Here is a 24,698-nt window from a genome sequence, read left to right as displayed (position 1 = left end):
CATTCACGTTCTGACTGAAGGACAAAAGGATGAGAGAGCAGTCTGCGTGGCTGCTGCCTGCAACACCGCGAGCCCGGCGCGAGGAGGAAACGGTGGGCGCCGAGCGCAGGGGCTCCGCTGCTGCTGCCGCCGCCGCCGCTAGCAAGCGCGGACCATGTTCTCGAGCTCCGGAGCGTTCCCCGCAGCCGCGACCCCCGCTGCTCACTCCGCCACCGCCGCTGCCGCCGCCGCCGCCGCCAGTGCTCGGGCCGCTGCAGCAGTCCGCAGGCGGCGCAGCCTCTGAAGGCGCCGCGAGCCGAAGCCCGGAACTCGCTCCCTCAGCACAAAGCCGGAGCCGGCGGCGCGCCGGGGGCCCGGCTGCGGCGGGCGGCGGCGGGCGGTTGCGCGCTACCAGGGGCTGTGGCCGCTGCCGCCGCCGCCGCCGCCGCCGGACCCGCGCCCGCCCCCGGACTCGCTGAAGGGGCCTTGCGGTGCGGGCGCGACCCGGCTGCCGTGCGCTTCCCTGGGCAGCGGACCTGGTCCCCGCGCTGCCTCCACGCTGACCCTCACGGGGCTTGGACGGACTGCTGCTCCTCGCGCCGGCAGACGGCGAATTGGGAAACTAAGCCCAGTTTTGATCTTTTTAACCCTTAAGAGAAGAGGCGAGGAGAGAAGGGGGTGTGTGTCTGGGGAGGGCGAAGGAGCCGCGAACACCACCTCTTAACTCTCACAGCCCCAGAGCGAACGACTGCATCAGCTGCCTCCGGCCGGGAGCCGCCGACACACGGAGAGGGGGCAGCGCAGCGGCAGCTGCTGGCGAGCGAGCGAGCGAGCACGGCCTGGGAGGCTTCAGGGTGCCCCCTCAACCCCGCCGGGTGGCAGCCGCGGGAGCGGGCCGGGGGCACCGGAGGCAGGCTCCGGCGATGAGGCGGCTTCCCCCGTGGCTGGTGCGAGCCGGTGCCAGGGTCCAAGGACAAAGCAGCGAAGCGCTGGTGGCGCCGCTCCTCGGGCTGAGGGGGGGGCATGCACCTGCATAGCCCGCCGGGCCTTGGCTCTCCCCCGCGCGCCTCAACGCCTCAACTCCGCTGCTTCGTCGTAGCCTGCTCCGGATTTACTAGAAGCCATTTTGTCTCCCCCACCCCTCTCCTCCCCTCCCCTCCCCTCTGCCCTCCCCGCCCCCTCGACTTCCCCCTTTTGTTAATTAAAACTAAGAAGTAAGAATGGCAACGACGTGGCCGGCTCCGGTGGAGAACGCTTAAGGACACCACGCCAATCCCTTCCTTCCGAGGTAGGTGACAGCGACTGGATGGGGATAGTTGCCACGGGGGAGAGAAAGTCTCAGCTCTCTGAGGGGTTGCCTTGAGGGGGGCTGGAGACACTGGCCACGCTTTCGTTGGGCATGTTTTTTTTTCCGCCGGTCTGCTCCTCTCTCTAATCGCCCCCTCCCCACCTCCTTCTCCAGATGGAAAGAGGAGCTCCTAGCTCATTTAAGCCGGGGTAGGGCTGGTTCTCCTTTCCGAGCCAAAATCCCAGGCGATGGTGAATTATGAACGTGCCACACCATGAAGCTCTTGTGGCAGGTAACTGTGCACCACACCTGGAATGCCGTCCTGCTCCCCGTCGTCTACCTCACGGCGCAAGTGTGGATTCTGTGTGCAGCCATCGCCGCTGCCGCCTCTGCCGGGCCCCAGAACTGCCCATCCGTTTGCTCGTGCAGTAACCAGTTCAGCAAGGTGGTGTGCACCCGCCGGGGCCTCTCCGAGGTCCCTCAGGGTATCCCCTCCAACACCCGGTACCTCAACCTCATGGAAAACAATATCCAGATGATCCAGGCCGACACCTTCCGCCACCTCCACCACCTGGAGGTCCTGCAACTGGGCAGGAACTCCATTCGGCAGATCGAGGTGGGGGCCTTCAATGGCCTGGCCAGCCTCAACACCCTGGAGCTGTTCGACAACTGGCTGACAGTCATCCCCAGCGGGGCCTTTGAGTACCTGTCCAAGCTGCGGGAGCTCTGGCTTCGCAACAACCCCATAGAAAGTATCCCCTCTTATGCCTTCAACCGGGTGCCCTCCCTCATGCGCCTGGACTTGGGGGAGCTCAAGAAGCTGGAGTATATCTCTGAGGGCGCTTTTGAGGGACTGTTCAACCTCAAATACCTGAACTTGGGCATGTGCAACATTAAAGATATGCCCAATCTCACCCCCCTGGTGGGGCTGGAGGAGCTGGAGATGTCAGGGAACCACTTCCCTGAGATCAGGCCTGGCTCCTTCCATGGCCTAAGCTCCCTCAAAAAGCTATGGGTCATGAACTCACAGGTTAGTCTGATTGAGCGGAATGCTTTTGATGGGCTGGCCTCACTTGTGGAACTCAACTTGGCCCACAATAATCTCTCTTCTTTGCCCCATGACCTCTTCACCCCACTGAGGTACCTGGTGGAGTTACACCTACACCACAATCCCTGGAACTGTGATTGTGACATTCTGTGGCTAGCCTGGTGGCTTCGGGAGTACATCCCCACCAATTCTACCTGCTGTGGCCGCTGTCATGCTCCCCTGCACATGCGTGGCCGCTACCTGGTGGAGGTGGACCAGGCCTCCTTCCAGTGCTCTGCCCCCTTCATCATGGATGCACCTCGAGACCTCAATATCTCTGAGGGTCGGATGGTGGAACTTAAGTGTCGGACTCCCCCTATGTCCTCCGTGAAGTGGCTGCTGCCCAATGGGACAGTGCTCAGCCATGCCTCCCGCCACCCAAGGATCTCGGTCCTCAATGACGGCACCTTGAACTTTTCCCACGTGCTGCTCTCAGACACTGGGGTATATACATGCATGGTGACCAACGTGGCAGGTAACTCCAACGCCTCGGCCTACCTCAATGTGAGCACGGCCGAGCTCAACACCTCCAACTATAGCTTCTTCACCACTGTCACAGTGGAGACCACCGAGATCTCACCTGAGGATACAACGCGCAAGTACAAGCCTGTTCCTACTACATCTACAGGTTATCAGCCGGCATATACCACCTCTACCACGGTGCTCATTCAGACCACCCGTGTGCCCAAGCAGGTACCCGCAACAGACACCAATGATAAGATGCAGACCAGCCTGGATGAAGTCATGAAGACCACCAAGATCATCATTGGCTGCTTTGTGGCAGTGACTCTGCTAGCTGCCGCCATGTTGATTGTCTTCTATAAACTTCGGAAGCGGCACCAGCAGAGGAGTACAGTCACAGCCGCCCGGACAGTTGAGATTATCCAGGTGGATGAAGATATCCCAGCGGCGGCATCTGCAGCAGCAACAGCAGCTCCATCCGGTGTATCAGGTGAGGGGGCAGTAGTGCTGCCCACAATTCATGACCATATTAACTACAACACCTACAAACCAGCACATGGGGCCCACTGGACAGAAAACAGCCTGGGGAACTCTCTGCACCCCACAGTTACCACAATCTCTGAACCTTATATAATACAGACCCATACCAAGGACAAGGTACAGGAAACTCAAATATGACTCCCCCTCCCCCAAAAAACTTATAAAATGCAATAGAATGCACACACACACACACACACACACACACGACAGCAACTTTTGTACAGAGTGGGGAGAGACTTTTTCTTGTATATGCTTATATATTAAATCTATGGGCTGGTAAAAGAAACAGATTATATTAAAATTTAAAAACAAAAAGTTAAAACAAAACTATTTTCTAACTTGTAAGTTCTATTTAAAGGGGGAGTGGGGTTCTTGGGAACGTTGTGGGGCAGAAGCCACAAGTCAACCTGCTATGATGCCAGAAGGGATTTCTGATCTAAGGTTGAAACTAAGATGAACTAAAACAACAAACATCCCTAAAGAGGCAGGGTGTGGGCTGCTGAGGGGTGCGGATGGGGTGGGGGGCAGACGGTTATTTTTTAGAAGATGCTTCATAGCATACAGGACTACCCATTTCTAGAGACACCTTTCTTAAGCTGAGAGCTGTCTTTGCAAATTTCTCTTATTTTAAAAATACAAAAAAGAAAAAAAAAAGAAAAAAAAAAAAAGAAAGCACCAAGAATTTGTACTGTGCTAAGTGTGGCGAGGCAATAATTTTTTTTCATCAGAGGCCAAGGGGAAGATAGACGTGTAAATGTATTTTAAACAGGAAAACCACCAAACTTCAAGTGACTCCTTAAAGGGGCTCAGTCCCATCTGTCTGTGTGCACAAGTCTCCTTGGTTTGTGCACTGGGACACGCGTGCGACCCGCCTGACAGCGCACCTCAGGAGGGAGCAGAGAAGGAAGGGACCTGGCGTAGCTCTCAAATGCTTTCCCACTGCACCAGATTCCTGCAGATGGGTTTAACCCACTCTCTGCAAGGCATGTGTCTATTCAGGGTTTCCCTTGAGGGAGGAGGCCCCTGAAGGGGGTGCGGCAGCAGAGGGGGGACAGGAAAGGAGAGCAGGAGCAGACAGAATGGATTCATAGGAGGCCAGAGATTAGCATTGTGCTATGTCCACCTGTTGTTCCTGGTATCTGACAAATGATTGTAGACAATGATGGCATTTTACGATTTTGCTTTTTATAAAGATTTTGTTTGTTTTAAGGTGGAGAAGGAAGAGAGGCTGGGATTGGGGAGCTTGGGGGAGTGGAAGCTTTTCTCATGCTTGTGATTTGGTGACTATTCTAAATGCTGATTCATTAGGGATTATTACAGCTGATGTCAACTGGCTGTGGTGGTGGGGTGGGGGCAAAACACGGGTGGAGAGAGTAAAAGGGCACAGGCTCATTTAAAGTACGATGAAGCCTTGACTCAACAGGATGGTTCACAAAAAAGATGTGAGATACACAGTTAAAACAAAAGTGATACACATGCACACGAGAAGTGAGTTCTGCAAGGAGTCCTGTTGAATGTAGCGGAATGGGGGGAAGGCTTCCCTCTTCCAGGCCTACTTCAGGAGGAGGTGGAGGAGAAAGGGAAGGGTGTGGTGGTGAAGGCAGAGATCTCTGTTATTCTGGTCCATTTAATGCTGTAACTTCTTTCATTTATTATTTTAGCTTTAAAAAGAAATAAAGGGTTCAGATTTGAAAGGGGTGGGATGGGTGGGGTGGGGAATGCCAACAAAAGAACACTGATTGTAATGTGAGAAAAGTGTATTTTTGTATTTTAATAAATATTGTTCAATTTTTACTTCAATGTCCCTAAAGGGTTAAATTGAATAAGATCCTATAGGTTCTTACAAGCATCAACCAAGTCTTTTCTATTTAAAGATAAAAAGGGGAGGGGAGGGGAGAGGTAAAATCCGAGGGGAAGACAATGTGAAAAATGCTAAAGCTGTCAACAATCTTTCCTTAGCTTAAATAAAAGCACCCCAATTCAAGTGCACCTTCCATAAGCTAAGTGTGTTGGTACCTGGCTTTGTTGGGGCTAGAACCAAATTCCTGATGCCCTGGAAAAGCAGGGGAAATGGGTCAGCCTCAGATCCTGGGACCAGGCCAGAAGTTAAATGCCACCTCAGCAGAAGCTGCTGGTCAGGCAGCAACCGGCTCTACCCAGGGACCCTAGGGGATCTGGATTTAAGAGGTCTGCAGCAATGCTGTTTGGCTTCAATTTCCCACAGGCACTGTTCCTTCCGTTCTCTGGGAGCCAAATAGCCAAACGCGTCTTGGTGGTGGTGGGTATCTGTCTCCTGATGCTTCCCCAGTGATAATGTCCAGGGAGGCTGCATGAACTGGGACCCTGCGTCTCTTCAGCGCTTTTATACTACTGCAGGGAATCGGGACTGAGTGGGTGTGATCTCTCTGGCACTGAACAAGGAGAGAAAGGCAGGCAGCACTTTGCAGCAGCTGGCTAAGAAAGGGCCAATTCTTAATCCCCTGGGCATATACATGTCATTTCTGGGTATCAGTGTGTGTGGCAGCATGCACGCATGGTGCACAATTAGAAACTGCCACTCACATTTCTGGGCTCTGAATATATATTTCTCTCTGTCTCTCCTTTACCAGCCTACCCCCAATACGACAAGGAAACTGCAGCAGAGTAAAGGGTGGGACTTGGCCAGGACCAGCTGAAGAAAGGATGTGGGGCCGATTTGCTCACGCCTCTGCTTTTGTGACAGCTACTTGGATAGTTAGGGATTATACAGTCACTCTGGAATGAAGTGTCTGTGGCTGTACCAGAGGTCTGAGAGGAGGGATATAGAAATGGTCTCAAAACATTCCTGGGGAAGAGTCCTAAGGACAAATCCATGTGTCCTGGGGGCTGAGCATGTTGCCATCTTGGGATCTGAGGGAGAAGTGCTTTCCAGAAGGAAGATGAAAGAAGGTGGGGGAGACTGAGAATATGGTTCCTGGGTGTAAGCGGCCTTAGAGCTGCAAGGGTAGTTTGCTTTCCCCACTGGGCCCACTCCTTGACCTGGGCAGTATTGCAGCTTGTAGAGTGGCAGGGCTCCACGGCCGTAATGTTGGGTATATCCTCCTTTGTAGCAGGCACCTGGGACAGCTTTTCAGAGAGGAGTCCCAGGAGCAACGAGAGTACAGCCTTTCATGCCGTGTTGGTGACTCATCCTCAGGCCTGGCGGCCAAGCTATAGGATTTGTTACTTGAGAATGGTACATGGGTTGGTAGCTCTTCAGGGGAGTAACTGGAGCAACACATTAGAGGGAAAGACCGCTGCTGATTATATGCAGTTAGAGAATTTTCATTAGAGAATTTTTTAAAGGACATGAAAGATCATTTATTTAGTCTAGAGGTGGGACTGAAACCCAGATCTCCAGACTCCCAGGTCAATGTGCCTTCCTCACTCAGGCTCTTCTGGGCCTTCAAGAACCTAGTTCTTTCCTGGCCGATATGCAGTGAAAATGGGACCTTCCTACAGACACTACTGTGTTCTCTTCTTAGTGGTGCTCAAGTTCCTTCAGGACTGGCTCTATTGCCCTCCCAGGACTGACCAGAGTTCTGACCACAGGGGTCCCACACAGCTGGCCCAAGGGCCATGTGTGCTAAGGACTGCCCATAACAGCTTCTGATTCTGAGGTTCAATGGCAGACAGCTGCCAGAGAAAGGGTGATGTAGGTAAGCAGGGTATTCACAAAGGGAAAGGTAGCTTGGCCTTCTCCCAGACCTCAGCCTTAGAAGCTTTGCAGAGTAGAGGAGTGGCGGAGGTCTTAAAGGACTGATCAGTTTAAGTTCTCCATAATGGAAAGGTTTCTGCTTATTTGGCTCAACAATGAGACTACTGGGGGAGGCTCCTTAACTCCTCTCCTCCACTAAACCTACCCCAGCCCCAGTCCTTCAAGTGCCATGCTCTAGGCCTTTTATCACTCTCTAGTGTTGTGCTGCATCTTTTTATCAAAGGAAGGAGAGTAGACAGGATACTTTCAAGGCCTAGAGACATTAGCTTTATCATGGCTGTTTAACATGTTGAGGCCAGCAACTTGCTGGGTGGAACAATGTAGTAAAGAGTCCCTGGTAAGACAATTCCTGTTGTTGGTGGGGGAAGAGGTCCAGAATCCATGACCATTAATAGTAAAGAGCTCTGGCTTACTTCTGTAGAGATGGACATCAACTAGGAGAGGGCTGAGGGGGCCTTACACAGCCCAGACTACTACCTGAGAGGGCCAGAGCCCACAATTAAGGCCCCAACATTTTACTGCAACAAAGCAGCAGGGGATTAAAATTAGAGGAAAAGAAAGAGAGAGAGAGAGAGAACATTTATATCCAAACATATGTCTGATTTTATCTCCTCTGCTGGCACTCAGCACTCCATGCCATCGGCTAATGCAGGCACTGTTCACGCCATTTCTAAATCCTGCCTCAGCTAAACTGCAAAGGCAGCTTTTGGCTCAAAAGCACCTCTCCTGGTCTCTATCATTCAGAAAATACCCTTTACACCTGAGGGGGTGAAAATGGTTTGGGCTGTAGATTAAGGTTGTTTTCATCTTTGTTTTAAATTAAAATGAAGTGGGACGTCTGGGTGGCTGCCTTTGGCTCAGGGTGTGATCTTGGAGTTCCGGGATGGAGTCCCACATCGGGCTCCCTACCTATATGGAGCCTGCTTCTCCCTCGGCCCATGTCTCTGTCTCTCTCTCTTTCATGAATAAATAAAACTTTAAAAAAAATTTTATTAAAAAAATAAATTAAAATGAAAAATTGTTTTTTGGAACAGGAATAAATGCTTCAGGAACCAGATCAGTGAAACATACATATTTGCAAAGCAACACAGCACAGTGCTTTCAAGTATAGACTTTGGATCTGGTCTTTTTGGGTTGAATCTCAGCTCCATTGCTTACTACCTGTGTGACTTGGGACAAATACTCAGTTTATTCATATGTAAAATGGACATAGTAGTATCTGCACTGCACTACCTCACAGGTTGTTGTGAGAATTGAAATTATATAAATAAAATCACACCTAGAATGGTAACTGACATCATACAGTAATTCTGTATTGCTGGTAGTTATTTGGTGATAAACATAAGGATACAGACCAACTGACCAGCCTTCCTCAGTCACTACCTCTATTCTAGAACCTCATCTGTGCCCAAAGAGAGAATATGCCTACTAAGCTGTTCCAGAGAGGAAGGATGCTTATCGAGAAGTCTGGGACAGTGGGACAGCACTATCTATATAAGCCCAGACCCAGTGAAAAAGAGGAGTTGTACTTTTGTCCCCAGGAAGGCAATGCCTTGTGCTCTGTTCCCTAATTCAACTCTCTAGCTGGCCCAAGGCACCATTTTTAGTCCAGGATCAGATTACCTTCCCCTGAGGTAAGCCAGAAGAAAGGAAAGGTGCTACTGTTGATATGATGCACAAGCTGAGGGCTGGGCCAGGAAACATTTATATTGGAAACCTCGGTCCTTTACTGAGAGTACAAACTTCCTACAGTCTTCTCCACCTCTCCTTGTTTCTCTGTCGGGGTGCCTTACGAAGGGCAAGGGGAAGGGTGAGGCCCCAGGAAGGAGAAGGCAGCACAGAGAGGAGCTATCAGGGCCTTAAAACAGAATCAGAGGGCTTGGAGAAGATACAGGTGGAAGAAAAAGTACCATAATTTGAGCAAGTGAGAACAGAATGGAGCTACATGGCAGATGCACAGGCTAAGGGTCTGCAATGCAGTTAAGGAGGAAGCCAGGGAGATTCCTCTGTCCTAGCAAGCAAGAGGCTGGCTGGACCCTGGATGGGGGAGGACTGTTAGTGTGAAATCCATGACATAGAACGGAAGTGAAGAAAAGCAGGGAGATCAACTTTCCAAGAGAAGCCTAAGAGAGAATGCATTTTGATTTCCTAATGAGTGGCTAGAATTAGATTTTAGGATGATCACAGGTTTTTATCCTCTAGAACATGCCAGCTCTGTCAGTACTTGGGGCAAATCACCTACCCACAACAGTCCTGTTCTCTATTCCGCAGGCTGTCCACTGCTTGGAGGAAGCAACCCAGCTTTTAGGACTGCAATCTAATCCTGACCCTGACCAGCTCACTCAGAGGTCTGCTCTGAATCTGATCCTTCATTTCTATTAGGGCAAAGTCACAGGGGCACAGAAGAGGGTGGTGCAAGTCACTATTTATCCACAAAAGGAATATTACTCCAGAGGGAGGATATTATATAAATTGTGTTTTCCCATAAAAATGGTGATGACTTTCAGTGCACATGGATGCTGGCAGTAGGTCAGAGAGATTAGGCCGAGGCCTGTAGGGGATATCCCTGGGAGAAGCTCTCTTTCAAACAGTGTTATCATTTGAGAGGATGGTGTCTTCCCTAACTTATCCCACTAAAATTTTTGACCCGCCAGTGGGAAACACTGAGATGAAAGGCTGCTCTAATGCCAGGTGTAGGGACGAGATGGAGCAAAGTAGGATTTAGGTACTTTCATGGTCATTCTGTGCACCCACTAACAATACTAGAACAATTACTAAAGTTTTGATTACTATATACCAAAGGAACAGTCCTTGATCCACTTGTTTCTTTAATACCCATGCACCTCCTTATAACCCCATTAATAAGCATCATCCTCCAATTTCTTATATCAGGTTGTTTCCCTCCATAATCCCCATCTGAGTACAATCATCTGCCACGATAGGACCTAGGACATTTTTGCAAGATCCTTCCATTCTAGAAGACTGGTGACTCTTTCTTCCAACAGTTCTCATGCGGTTTCCTCTTCCAAAGCAAGTCCTTCATCTGTAGTCTTTTCAAGTTCCTTTAAGGTCTCACCTCTGGTTTCCCTGTATCTGCGCTGGTGCTGATTTAGTCACTGGATAAGTCACTCTACCTGCTCAATGAGTCAGCAAGGATGACGGAGAAGGGCTTTTATACACTAACCAGTCTCTAGGCAAAGGTTGGTTTCCTGGCCTCCGGCTACTTCCTAGAGTCTTCGTGGCCCTGGCTTCTTCCCTTCACCTACCTACTCAACAGATTCATTAAGACCATTCAGACAGCTTGTCCCACTCAGATTCCACCCTGTAGGTGAACTGAATGAGTTCCAGGCAGCTCTCCACAGAGGCAGGTCCCTGCCCTGATAGCACAGCAGTGTTTGTAGGAATGCTCAGTGTGTCCCTCACAAAAGGCCCAGCACAGGTCCAGGGATGGAGCTGAGGCCTCAGATACTAACAGATTGTTTCTGCAGCCTACCAGCTGCAGTGGTTACAAGTTCTAATCTATTACCATTGCAAGAAGACTTAATTTCTGGACTTAAAGGAAGTCGGATAATACTTTATCCTATTAGCTTTGCCTGTGTGAATTGACAATGGCTTCCTTCTGACATGACAGCATATTCTTCCAATTCATCTCTTTAAGGGGATGAATTGGGAGAGTCTGGAGTAAGGAGGGAGGGCAAAGGAAGAGACTGCCAAAGGAATCAGGAAAAGAGAAGACAATCTTTTAATTAGAAATGGGAAGAGGGGGATCCCTGGGTGGCGCAGCGGTTTAGCGCCTGCCTTTGGCCCAGGGCGCGATCCTGGAGATCCGGGATCGAATCCCACATCGGGCTCCCGGTGCATGGAGCCTGCTTCTCCCTCTGCCTGTGTCTCTGCCTCTCTCTCTCTCTCTGTGATGGCTATCATAAATAAATAAAGAAAAAATATTTAAAAAAAAAAAAAAAGTTAAAAAAAAAAAAGAAATGGGAAGGGGGGGCTGGGAGATATCTGGCAAGACTGAGATATCTCAAAGCACATTTGCATTTCATTTTGTTATTCTGATGAGGCAAATGATTACACCTACTGGGTGTACTGTGTGCGTGTATGTCAGAAGAAGGTTCTGAAGCCACAGAGAAGTATGAAAACAAGAAGCATAAGGAACTGGCCTATCCCAGTGTTCTTGTTTCAGCCTGCTGTGCCTGCAGGGTAGCTTTCCCTTTCCTTAGTACCCTCTGCCACATTCCTGTTTTAAGTCCACATCTGCTCTGACCAATGGTATCATGCCAGCTGAGGGCACCTTCACATCACGGGTGTGTAATCAAGGCTAGCCAACCTCAGGATGGCAAGACACTTAAGACAGAATGATGATTTATAGCTTCAAAATTCAGAGATGTGGAGACAGAGAAGGGAATCTCCAAGTTAATTTAGAAAACTTTTTCTATTTATGAGAAAAATGAAGGCCAGGGAGATGTGACTTGCTCAGGTATCACACAGCTGATGATACAGAGATCAGATCTCTGGTCTCTGGGTTCCCAACTCAGCACTATTACGGAACACCAGCAGGACCACAGTGACTGACAAATCCAGGGGGGCTATTTACAGAAACTACAAAATGATTAGTGCCTGCTGGAGTTTGCAATTTGGTACAGTCCCTTACAGTTGGCCTCTAGGGAGAAAAGGGGAAAGCCTTTCACACCAGTACCTTATCTGGGCTTGATTCTCTGACACGGTGCCTACTCATGACATCGTTCAAATAGCTGGAGCTGAGAAATCAGGCAACTCTTCCTTTCTCTTCAACCAGACACGTTCCAAGGCAGGTGAATTCTGATGGCAGCCCAAACAGGTAATAAATTAAAAGGAGCATTTGTTGCTTATGCCACCCCCCCACCTTCCCCTACAAGAGCAAAGAACTGTAAGATAAAGAACATGTACTCCTCTTGTGCAGGGAAGGCATACAGAAGCTAAATCAGGTTAGAGGTCTGTTCAAGGTCAAGATGACCACTGGGGAAGCAGAGAAGTCTGGAGTCCTGCTTCCACTTCTCTTGCCTTCCCTGGTACTACGTAAACAAGGGGACCCTTGCAGGGAAAGCTCAGACAGCTCAGGTTGACTCTGGGGCCTTCTCTGAAACCTGGTCTGGGAAGCTAGTGAATGTCTCCTCTTCCCAGCCATGTCAATAAATCCTCTCTTGGGAAATGGAGTGGTCCTGGCTATAATTTTATCACATACATTTAATTAGAATCTGTCCTTTCATGATGGTTTCAAGCCAAGTCCCACAGAAACATTCTAAAAGAACAGCCACTATCAACCAAGGATCTTTTAACCAAGTTAATTTAGCAGAAATTTGCCATCTTGGATGGGATAACGATAGCATTACCTCTCTTTTTGACTTCAAAGCTGGGAAGAGAGGGAGGGAGGAGAATGCAGGAAATAAAGAAGAGGGCGGGGGCTTCAAGCAAATGAGTTTTCATCTATTAGGAGTGGTAATTTCTGCTAGCTCCCCTAGAGACTGGTCCCCTTCAATAATGGCTTGACTCTAATGATTCCCACTCCTAAGCAAAAGCCTGTGTTCTGCTGGTGTTGAGACAAACTGTGCCAGAGAAATTCCCTTTCTCTCGGAGGTGCTGCTATCATTATGCAGGAGAGATTAGCCAGCCGGGAGGAGATATGCTCTTGGTGGGGAGCGAGGGTAACAGGAAAGTGTGCTCTTCTCCAGTGGCCACGGTACTGCTGACCTAGGATAGAAAAGGCTGGGTGGGAGGCTAGAGGTTAGTGAGAAGATGAAATGAGCAGGCACTCTGACAAGAGAGAGGAGACAAGAGAAAGTGAAAGCTTAGGTACCCCTGAGGAGTGATGGTCTCAATGTGAGACAAGCACTTGTGGGCTGAAAGGCAGAGGGAGGGCTCTGGAGTGTGGACTGTGGTTGTGGATTGAGCTTGGACACAACGGACAAAAACTGAGCATTTGAGAAGTAAAACATGGTGATAAGTTTACTGAATCAACCTCGAGTCCCTAAATATGGATCTTTTCTAGAAGTACAGGGATGTGGGCCAACACAGAAATTGGGGTGATAGCTATTACTGAGGCTATGGTGTCGGTTGAAGGGGTGGGGTCCTCCCATTCTGCCCCCTCCCTTCCTATACACTGAAATCAGTGGGGAAAGCTAATGCTGTGGCTCTAGGTTTTCATGAGGCTGCTGCCAGCAGGTCTTGAGTAGGAGGCAAGGAGCCCTTATTTTGCCCCTGGTGGCTTTCTTGTGATGGAGACGGAATGCTTCCAGAGGCTGCCTCTGCCAGATGTGCCAGCAGGCAGCCCCGCCAGAGAGCCTGCAGTGCAGACAGATGCCCTGGGCCGGATTCAGGATGGTGAGACCCTTTATGGTACTGTGGCTCGGCTCTGGGGCAGTGCCAGAGCGGCAGGGTAATGTTCCTCAGCCAGATTCATCCCCTCCCCCCAAACCTCTTCAAATATGTGGGCCATGGAGGGAGGCAAATTTAATTAAATTACTATGTTATGGGCTGCCCTTTCTGGGCAAGGGCTAAAAATGGGCTCACGCTGACATGCAGACCCATTTGTGTACACAGAGAATGTGTTTCTTTGTGCTTGGGCTGTCAGCAGCTGGATGGGGTTGGCAGTGCCCAGCGCTGGCCCTACTGAAGATGGACCCTTTGCTGCAGCAAGACAGAGTTAACAATAATGTAACCCGGGCCCCATACGGCTCTGATGACCTTTTCCTTTCTGCTTAAAAGATGACCGAGCAGCACTCCCCCTTCTTACATCAGTTCATCTCTCCTCAAATGCCTCTCTTGCTGACACCCAGGACTTTCCCGTAAGGCGGTGCCGTGTGCTGAGCTCGGGAAGGAGGAATGAAGCTGCAGAGAAATGTGATTCAGAGTGGTGCATGAGCAGGGTTTGTTTAGCTTGGCAGGAGACAGAGGGGTCTCCCTAGTGATTCTCCAGAGTGCTACTTCAGCAGTTCCCCACTGGCAACTCTGTGCAGCATGGAGAACCATTTTCAGGTGCCAAAGTAAAGGAGCCAAGCTCTCTCTCCCCGATCCCTGCAAGAATGCCATGGTTGATATAGAACCTGACCATCAAAAACAAACAAACAACAAAACAAAACAAAACAAAACAAAACAAAAAACCACAAAAGAACCTGACCATCACACAGAGGCAAGGAAGTTCAGTAGTGATGAAAACCATTTAATATGTGTAAATCAACAACTCAAATAAATGCCGGCTGGGCTGTACATGTCACCCCACAAGGTCATTCCATTTTGTTTCTGTTGTGGAAGTTAAGGTCTCACTACTTCAGTTTACAAAATACTACAAGGCTAAAGACTTTGCTCCCGAATAGTGCTGCTACTGTCGCTGCTGGACTGAGGGCTTCCCTCTGCTGGTACAAAAAGGGCCTGAGATGGAATCAGGTGTGGTGTGTAGAGCAGGAGCCTGGTAATGGGTTTGTCCATTTGGAATTAAGACCCTGGAAATGTCAGCGGGGGGAATCCTTTCCCCATTTATCCCCTGAGAGAATAGAGCCACCTCTCATGTCTAAAACTTTAGTGCAGCATGTGGAGCCTGAGACGCAGCCCTGTACAGAGACGACAGAAGGAGTTATCCTTCTCCACCCTTTCAGGTCAGGGCATCCTGGCATGGAGCAGACCCCCAGGCAATGTGAGCAGTGCAGGCAGCTCTGGGAACTCTGGCAGATTTATGAGCAAACGGTGCCACAGTGAGTAGAGAGGGCAGACAATGCAGGGCAGGACCTTCTTATCCCAATCTCTTCAACTTGCAAGGTGGGGAAGGCAGCAAGCCCCTTTGGAGAACATGACCTGGGCCAAGCAGCTCAAGGGCCATTCTCCTTCATGTAATTGGGGATACGGTTAGCAATGTATCTGCCACAGGTTTTTAGCTACAAATCTGATGGTTACTCTAAGAGTTAAGGCAAATCCTGTCAATTTGGGTTCCTTGGGACCCAACTCAAGGACCTGGACTGTGCCATGAGTCACTCAGCCCAGCAGTTTTGACTAGAATTTGTGAATCAAAAACCAAAAGTAGGCAGTCATTAAAATGTGGTCAAAGGAGAAAACAATGGACCCAAAAGAGTATGTATCCTATTAAGAGGGTAAGCAACAACTGCAGCAGGAAGAGAGTACAACATATAATGTTAGAAGGAAGCCTAGGGGGCAGCCCGGGTGGCTCAGCGGTTTAGCGTCGCCTTCGGCCCAGGGCGTGATCCTGGAGACCTGGGATCGAGTCCAGCATCAGGCTCCCTGCATGGAGCCTGCTTCTCCCTCTGCCTGTGTCTCTGCGCCCCACCCACCTCTGTCTTTCATGAATGAATAAATAAGATTTAAACACACACACACACACACACACACACACACACACAAAAAAAAAAAAAAAAAAAAAAAAAAAAGAAGAAGGAAGCCTAGGAGGGCAGGGCCAGTTGTGAAGAACAAGAAATTGACCAGCTTGGTGATCTAGATTATGTGGCTTCAGAGAAACAAAAAGGTACTGGGCTATGCCCAAGGATCTTTCCTTCCTTACCTGCCAAGTGGGATAGAAGAGAGGAGACCCCATCCTCAGGCTGTAGGAGCCATGGCATCTGGAGTGGAATAAGGTCCCTTAATTCCATTCCACTCACATGGCCCCATGCTCAAGAGGACAAACAGCACTCACCAAATGCCTGGCCTCGAACTATGGAGACAAAAGTAGGTAACTCTTCAGGTAGTCGCTGTCTCCTTTAGTCAGTATGTTACTGGTTGTTGGGCACCAACGGACATATTTTATCATTATTAAGGATTAAAAATATCCTTATCCTAAAGAAAACACTACAGGGGCTAATATATCTCAGTCCTGATATTCCCCTATAAAAATGGTTGGCTGGGGGCTTATGTTCTTGTTTAAGCAGCCTAGGACTGGGACAGTTTTCTCCATAGAGAAATCATATGTGTAACAGCTGAGTAAGCCTCAGGATGAATCATGTGAATATTAGTACTGCTGAACCAAAGGCATTCCAAAGCTGCTGGGGTTTAGGTTTAAAGATGACCCAAATGAGCTGGTGCATTTGCTCTGGATGCCCCATCCAAAAGGTGGAGCAGACTGCTACCACAGTATTTCCTCCCTGCAGCTGGCTGTGGCTGGAGGGCATGGCTGTAGGTCTGTGTCAGAGAGAGCCTGCTAGATGGGACACCCTGATTCCAGTGTCTTGTCCTCAGCTCAGCAGTGAGCTACCACAGGGAGAAGCAGAGTGAGGCCCTCAGGCTACTGCAGCACATCTTTCTCAAATACAAGGTCACCCATGACCCCCTCTAGCATTTGTTACCTGTCACTTCATTTTTCTTGGAGAGGGACAGGGAGAAGGGAAATGAACTGATTACAACAGTGTATTACAGCGCACTACCTTTCAGCACCCTGAACTAGACGGAGGGGCTGAGGGGTGGTGCCATGAGAAGCTGTCAAGTCTGCATTTGAGGGAGGAGAGGGTAGGCAGAGCAGGAAAGATGATTTCTGGCACCTGCTCTCTCAGCTCCCAATAATATTTAGGAAGCATGGTGGGTGGAACTAAGCATATTTGCAAAAATAGATGACCTCTGATGTAGGCATCAGACCCTCCTGTACCTTTGTCCTGTGTGTTTCAGATAAAATTTTTATCATGTTTCCTAGGTTAGTATGCCAGAGCATGAGCTAACAAGAGTGGTCTTCATATTAGTCTTAGGCTGATCTGCAGGCGGCCCAGCCCCTGCATCTGGGGGAAAGCAGGGCAGGAGAGGGATGGGAGTGGCAGACGTTGCTGGTGAGGCTGGGGCCATCTGCACTACTGTGAATCAAGGTTGGCCCAGACAGAAGGCGCGAGGGAGGAGGTGCAGCTGCTGATGGCTCAGACAGCTTGGACCTGTCCAGGCAAACAAGCCGCTCAAGTGCAAGAACAGCCAGCCAAGTAGGCAGAGCACGAATAAGGACTTAAAGCTTGAAATATCTGACAAGATATGGAAGGAGGGTAGCAAGCTGTCTGGGATTTCAACTGGTGTCTGGCCTTGCTTCTCATTGCTGAGGCAGACTCTTCTGCTACCAAAGGATGGGATGTGATATTTGGGAGTCAGTGGATAAGCATTATTTGAGCTAAAGTCTGAAAAGAAATATTCATCTTAAATTGCAAAGACAGTTCTGCACGGTCTGGGAATGGTATCTGAGAACTAGCTGAGGAAGGAGATGTGGGGTGTGCAGAAGAGGCAAACACATGCTCTTCTCTTCCACCTTCTAGGGTGGGGGGAGGGCAAGGCCAGCAGATGTTGTTTTTTTTTTTTTTTTGGTCCAGCAGATGTTTAAGTGCTATTATAGCTCCTTCTAGTGAAGACTCTTGGAGACAATGGTTCTCAGTCCTAAGTATACATTGCCAGCACTGAGCAACAACGTCCAGACTCTAGATCAAATACAGAGACATCTATAAAGGTGATGGTGACAGGATTTTGATATTTAAAAAATATTAGCTGGGTGATTCAAGGGCAGGCCCAGGATTAGAACCTCTGCTCTTGAGTCTAGAGGGAGCAGGGAAATTCTCAGTGGTCACACTGGTTTCTGAGGCAGGACAGTCCTGTCACCAACCACAGAAGCACTTCTTATACATAGTTTTGCTGTAGCTGAGCTAGTGCCCCTGAGGTTTCCCTGAGGTTCTGGAGGAGGAACCTGTGAGAGAGCTGGCCAAGTATCAACTGACTACCCTGGAAAAACAAAGGGAAACCCTCCATAAACATGTCCATTTATTCCAAAGGAAAGTGGAAAGAGAACCAAATAGCATGCTTCTCTCTAGCCATTACCAGTCAGAAACCCTCCCAAACACATAGGCTGCTCTGTAAGTTAACTCAGGCAGGGCTCAAGATTACCACACAGTTCAGTTCATAAGCCCAAATGAATGAGAAACTACTCTTTAAAATGCTAGGTTTCTGACCCTTAGCCTAGTGGCTTTCCCTGCCATAACCCTCCTTTGGTTCACTTACTCATCTATATGCTTACTTAGAGCCAGTACAGTGACTGGCACTGTGCCAAGTGCTGGGAACAATGGAGATGAAAGACCTGATTCTTGCCCTTAAGGAGTTCCTACAGTGGGGAAACAATACAATGAACAGCCTAAGGGTGACAACAGGGGAGATATGTACTAGGGAGCATAAGACAGTCAGTGAAAGCTTCTGCCTCCTCCCATCCAAACAGCCCAATGAAGGCCATATGGCTTGGAGTTTTAAATTTTAGTGACTCTAGTGACTCTGAGGCTGAAAGTTCTTATGAGCGGGCAGAGGAAGAAACTGTCCTTTTGAATTCTGGATGTAGGCACTGGAGAGTGGCAGGACCAATAGTGACTCGACCCTGGGGAAAGTCAGATGCTCTGGGCCCTCCTACAGAGGTGCAGGGGGAGACTTCTGCACCTTTCTCAAGTTGGCATTTGCTGAAAGGACCATTCCCAAGTCTTCCCAAGGGAGTGGGGAGAAGGGCACCCGTGCACTCGGTAAATACTATTGGTAGCAAAGCTCTGGGCTGGTCGAGTGATCCTGGGCAGTCTATAGCTTTCTCTCCACTTCCCTTCACAACCACACCAACTTGTTAATAGATTACATCACAAAGCCCCAAGAAAAAAGGAGAGCCAGCAGCCTGCTCAAGAATGGAGAGGTGGGTGTTTAAGTCAGGGTCTTAAACCAGGCTGTGATATTTAAATGTGGCCTGGAAACTTCCAGCCAAAGCTCCAGAGCACCATTTAGTTGGGCTGCAGCAAGCTTCTGTTTATCCCACCTGTTGAGCAGCCCAAGCAAAATACTGCTTGGGAGTTGGGACTGGTGCTAAGGACATAAAAGAACCCTCATACACTTGCATTTAGAACTGAGAGCATGCAGACTCCTGGGAAGGACAGGGAGGTACAATTTCAGTGCCCTTGCCCCCCACCCTAGCTTCAGCTAAATCCCACTAGATAAAGTGCTGAACACTACAGAAATCAGCGTCCTCGGGATCCCTGGGTGGCGCAGCGGTTTGGCGCCTGCCTTTGGCCCAGGGCGCGATCCTGGAGACCCGGGATCGAATCCCACGTCGGGCTCCCGGTGCATGGAGCCTGCTTCTCCCTCTGCCTATGTCTCTGCCTCTCTCTCTCTCTCTGTGTGACTACCATAAAATTAAAAAAAAAAAAAAAAAAAAAAAAAAGAAATCAGCGTCCTCCCGTGCATGCAGCACACTGCAGTGGTCTTTTATTTCCCTGGTGTGGCAAGAAAGGTTCTCAGGTCAGTATGCAGGAGTGCTGGCAAGTGACAAGGCAGGTAAACACCACTAAGTACAACAGCCCTTGGGGCTGGGTGATACTGACGTCTCTCAATAGAACAGACAAAGCTGTCTATGTGTGTCTGTCCACTCTGAATTCTGATTCTAGGTGCCTATGCTGTTCTTCACCTCCTCAAGAGCTGAGGGTCCAGATTACTTATGGGAACTTATCCTGAAAGGTCATCCAAAGTTAAAGACTTTGGTTTATCCAAAGACTTAGGTTATCCAAAGTCCCAAGTCAGAGCTGATCTAGGGTGTGGGGATCCAAATTTAGTCTTCTATTTTTTTTTAAGATTTTATTTATTTATTTATTCATGAGCAACACACACACACACACACACACACAGAGAGAGAGAGAGAGAGAGAGAGAGAGGCAGAGATGCAGGCAGAGGGAGAAGCAGGCTTCATGCAGGGAGCCTGATGTGGGACTCGATCCCGGGTCCCCAGGATCACACCCTGGGCTGCAGGTGGCGCTAAACCGCTGCACCACCAGGGATGCCCCAAATTCAGTCTTCTAAACCACTGGTTCTCAATCTTAGCTAAACATTAGAATCACCTGGAGAGATTCTAAGTGGTTTTTTTCTTTAACATTTTTTTTAATTACTAAAAAACTTTGATTTGAAAAATTTGAAGCACTAGAACGAGAGAATATACCAACCATCCAGATCCAGTAATTATCAGAACAGATCTGCTTCATCTATCCCCTTTTCTTTGCTGATATATATTAAAGCATATCCCAGACATGATGTCACCTCACCTTTCCATACTTCAGAATGCATCTCTAAAAAACACAGCCATTTTCTTACATGATCAAAATGCCATTATCACATCGAACAAAATCAACAAACTATTCCTTGGTATCACCTAATATGCCTGGGGAATTTAAAATAAAAAGCTGGGGCCTAATGAAGACAGAATCTTGTAAGGAAGGCCCAGGTACGAGCGTCTTTCCTAAAGCTCCCACACTCCATGATTCTAGTGTACGGTCGAGGTTGAGAACCATTGCCTCATCAACCCAGAATCCTGCTATAGGCCCTAATGTGAGCTCCAAGAATGTGCCTTTACGCCTGATCACATGGTACACAATAAAAAAGCTAAGGAAAAGGTGGCATGTCACAGAACAGGGTAAAAAGAAGGAAATAAGGGAAGCCTGGGTGGCTCAGTTGGTTATATGGTGGACACTTGATTTCAGCTCAGGTCATGATATCAGGGTTGTGAGACTGAGCCTGGAGTTGGGCTCCATGTGGGAGTGGAGCCTACTTAAGGTTATCTCTTTCCCCTTGACCCAACACCCACTCTCTGGGGGTGGTGGGAAGAGAAGGAAAACAAAAGAATTAAGTCAGCAAGATACAGAATGGGATCTACTATATAATGCAAGGAGCTGAGGCCTGCTTACTTGATCCTCTAGATCCATCAAAGGTCTGAGAGGCCTGGAAAGAGTTGTTCCCAGCTGCCAAGGCTGCTCAGAGGGCCCTTAGCACCTCACACCAGGCCAGCCTGCATTATGCCTCCTCTCTATTTCTAGCCCTTCTCCCTTTCTGTACATGCTGTCTCTCTGGCCTAATATTCTGGCAAACTCAGAGCTTCAGCACCTGGTCTTAGGATTAATTAGGCCTTTGGTGAAGGGGTGTGCCAAAATTTCTTGGGCCTTGGCACTAGGGCTTGGGACCACAGTCTTCAATTTTAACTATTTATTTTATTTAAAAAATAACTAAACAAAACATCCAGCAGAAAAGATGAGGCTGTATCACTGCAGCTAAAAATACCTCTACCGAGGGCGTCCGCTTACCAGCTCTTCAATTAGAGATGTTACAGGGCCCTCTGTGAGCTGTGCAGAGTTGGCAGCTCCACAGGGGCTCTGGGCGGCTAGGGACAATCCCTGGAGCAGTAACCAGTGACTGCTGGGTGGAGGGGGTGGCAGACAACCAGCCAGCCAACATGATTGGCACACAGAGGTAAATCCCAAGCCCCTCTTTTGCTTTATGGACCCAGTGTCCAAGCCAAGAAACCTCTTGCCTTCTTTCCAGGATGGACCAAAATGCTACCTCTGAGGATGCATCAAAGTAACTGGGGAACCCTGAGGTTCACATGAGTGTGATAATAACCAGATGAGATAATGCCACCTAGTCTACCTCAGGGTGTGTCTGTGCTGCCAGACAACTTCCAAGTTTGAGTCAGTGCTAACTAGACACAGGTGAGGCATCTTGGCAGAGTCAGGAAAGTCAAGGAGGAAAGCCTGCTTGAAATGCAGGCCTGACATCTGAAGGGAGAAACTGAGGGAGGTATAGGACTTTATAGTAACTAGGGTTTCTTTCTCTAGGATCTCTTTTCTACGTCCTCTCAGTCCTAGAGGTCATTTAATCTAGCACATTCATTTTTATGTGGGAAGATGAAACCTTAGGGAGGTTAAATGATTTTTTGTCAAGGCCACAGATTTAGTAAATAGACGAGCCAGGCAGGACTTACAACATGGGATTTTTTATTACAAGTACAGTGCTTCATCTACTTTACTATGTCATCCCAATGAACGGATCCATTCTACAAGCATTTAAAGAGCTACTAGAAAAGGTATTTTCAGTTTAAGGGACCAAAGAATGTCAGGTGAGAATTCCCTGGATGACCTGGGAATTTTATAATCCCCTGGTTCTGCAGAATTCAAGGGTCAGACTCACAACTGAATCAGATGTTCTGTGGGAACAGCACCACAGATGGGTGATAATTCATTTAGCCAGAGATCCAGAGCCATTCTCTTCATTTCTGCCTGGGGGAGTGGGAAACACTTGACTGGCGGATACCAGGAGAAAAAGGGGCAAGGACAAATAGCTGCCTGGTTGGATGCAGGCACTGACCCTTCTCATTTCTTGACATTGTGTATAACCCTTATGAAAGAATCTGGAAGCTTAAGTTAAGAGCATGGGATGATTGGATTAAACAAACAAACAAACAAACAAAAAAACTCCAAAACATTAAACATTCAGAAGTATATGGGAAGGTGCAGATTGGTTCAGGAAGAAGAGTACAATGCAAAAACAATGTTTCTGGGGTGTTTATCATGGGCAAAGACTGTCTAGAGTCCTGTGTTGTCCAATATGGTAGCCACTAGCCACATGTGGCTATTAAAATTTTAGTAAACATTCTGTGCCTCAGTTGCACTAACTACATTTCAAGTGCTCAATTTCCGTATGTGGCTAGTGGCTACTGTACTGGATAATGCAGATAAAGAACATTTCCATCACTGCAGAGAAGTCCTATTGGACAGTGTGGTCTATAGACTCTGGTTGTCTTCTTACATTCCTTGCTGGTCATAGTGAGTTGTTTCTGAGAACCCTTTAGGAAAGTGCTGAACTTGGGGAAGCCAGAGGGTACATTGTTCACTCTCCAGCAGACCTACTAAAACTAGGAACTCAAAGAAGCTTAGAGCAACTGGAAGCATGAATGCCCCAGTGTACTAGACTCACCAGGCCCTAACTCTTCTCCCCTCAGGGCCTTGTCTACTCCTTCACAGCCATTCTGACCTTTGCATATTTTACTTGGTTTCTATTTTACACTGTTTTAATTGATGTTTAATATAGCTTTACTCTGCATGGTGTTCCAAGCCCCTCACTAGGGGGCCGCTCACAGGCAGAAGCACAATTAATAGCAATCCCCAGAAAATTATGCCCTGTATCAAAGCTGTCATTGTACCATATAAATGCTTATTATTACTATTGAATTCTCCAGCCCTGACACCTCCCTGTGTTTACTAGGTAGCGGATAAACCTCTGTGTTTGTGTCTTCCTTACTCTACCACACCATCCGGACTAAATATAGCCCCTGTGTGCATGTTTAGTTAGCTCCATTTAGCTGTGCTTTGGAAAAGCGGGGAGAGGGGACTAAGAGTTAATAAAATTAAATTGCTGGAAAATGCGATTTGTTCCTCCCCCACCTGACAAGCCCTTAAAAGACACACAGACATCACCACTAATGAGATGGGTAAGCAGCCTCAGCTACAAGGTGGGGGCAAGGCCCAGAGCCTGCTAACATGGCTTACGGCTTTCAGATCTGCCTCCTCTGAGAGAATAGAGGGAGCAACCCCAAGAGCACAGGGCCCTAGGGGCAAGGGATGATACCCAGGGGTCCACCCTGTGGTCTGGCAGAAAGCGACCAGAAAACAGTGCCTGAGCTGAAGTCCTGCCTAAGGAATTAGAGGGCAATAAATTTCACCTCTGCCCTGCAACTCTCAGTTTGGGGAAAAAAATAAAAAATAAACAAAAAGGCAAGCAATGTAAGCCTCTCCCCAACCCCGAAAGAAAAAAGAAAGCCCCTCAATTTAAAACAGTTTAGTATTCCTTGGTTGTTTCTTTTGGGCATTTCTGAAGCTTAGTTTTTGGCATGAAAAGATAACAGCTTTTCTATGATCACTAATCAGGAAAAGCAAATGGAAAATTCCAGGCTTGTAAGACACCTGTACTCCTCCCTCCCTGGCATGCCTTCTTATCCTGTGTGCATTCTCTCTGCAACCCTGTCTAGTTAAGAGTCTTCTTTACAGAATGCTGAGGCCACGGATGACTTCCTCCTCTGACTTAGCCCTATGTCCTTTTCTTACTAAAATAATACAATTTAGAGAATGCATGTGTTCACCTCTTCTGTCCACCTCTATCACATACACCCCATTCCATCTTATACGACACTCTCAGTCTTCTCCTACTTATCTGTACTGCCAGTGGATGAACAGGTGGCTGTCTGGGAGGCAGGTGAGGGTGCAGGTAAGATCAATACAACAGTAATGTGTAACGTTAGTAAGCTAACGTTAGCTTTCCTGTGCATGACAATGTGTGTCCCGAGGACTACCTTCCTCATGCCTCAGTTTCTCAACTACTGTGAACTGCTTTGATTGGACTGTGTAACCTCTAGAGCCCTGACAGCTCTCAAAGGCTCTAATTCAGTATTATGAAGGCTACGACTCAAGTCCTTGGAAACTGAATGGGTCATGTTTATTTCTATTTATAATCCATTTTTAATTTTTGCACTCAATGCTCTATGGAGAAATGTAGATTCTAAATTCTTCTAACCAACAAAGAAAAAGCTCTATTTTAAGCTGTTTGACAGGAAAATATTTCTAACTACATTGAGTTTCCCATATTATATTTGCTTTGCCTTATTCCATCTTTGCCTAAAAAAGAAGTTTCTAAAAAACCATAAATGCTTTTTGTGCTCAGGCATAGCAGGAATGAGGCTGCCTTGGCTGAAGGAAGAAGATGGTGCGGATCTTGGGCCCCAGTGGGGCAGGACTGTTTGCCATCTGCTGTACTAGTTGCCTCGTCTCCAAATC

The 24,698-nt window shown here is 48.3% G+C and overlaps 2 protein-coding genes across 2 annotated transcripts in view; one reads left to right on the top strand and one right to left on the bottom strand.

The window, feature by feature from the left end:
* Positions 1-24,698, bottom strand: part of SND1 (staphylococcal nuclease and tudor domain containing 1) — a 420,936-nt gene that overhangs the window by 58,339 nt on the left and 337,899 nt on the right. The window lies entirely within an intron of this gene.
* LRRC4 (leucine rich repeat containing 4) lies at positions 1,126-5,034 on the top strand. Its single transcript, XM_041727935.1, has 2 exons — positions 1,126-1,267; positions 1,442-5,034. The coding sequence occupies exon 2, from the start codon at positions 1,542-1,544 to the stop codon at positions 3,492-3,494; it is 1,953 nt and encodes a 650-aa protein (XP_041583869.1). The 5' UTR covers positions 1,126-1,267; positions 1,442-1,541; the 3' UTR covers positions 3,495-5,034.

Source organism: Vulpes lagopus, chromosome 13, assembly GCF_018345385.1.
Source record: "Vulpes lagopus strain Blue_001 chromosome 13, ASM1834538v1, whole genome shotgun sequence".
Taxonomy (NCBI): Eukaryota; Metazoa; Chordata; class Mammalia; order Carnivora; family Canidae; genus Vulpes; species Vulpes lagopus.
Note: the sequence above shows the minus strand (reverse complement) of the source record. Positions and strands in the feature narration are given on the sequence as shown.

Bases quoted from the DNA above. Each gene is read 5' to 3' on its own strand.
- LRRC4 (XM_041727935.1), top strand. From the start codon at position 1,542: ATGAAGCTCTTGTGGCAGGTAACTGTGCACCACACCTGGAATGCCGTC.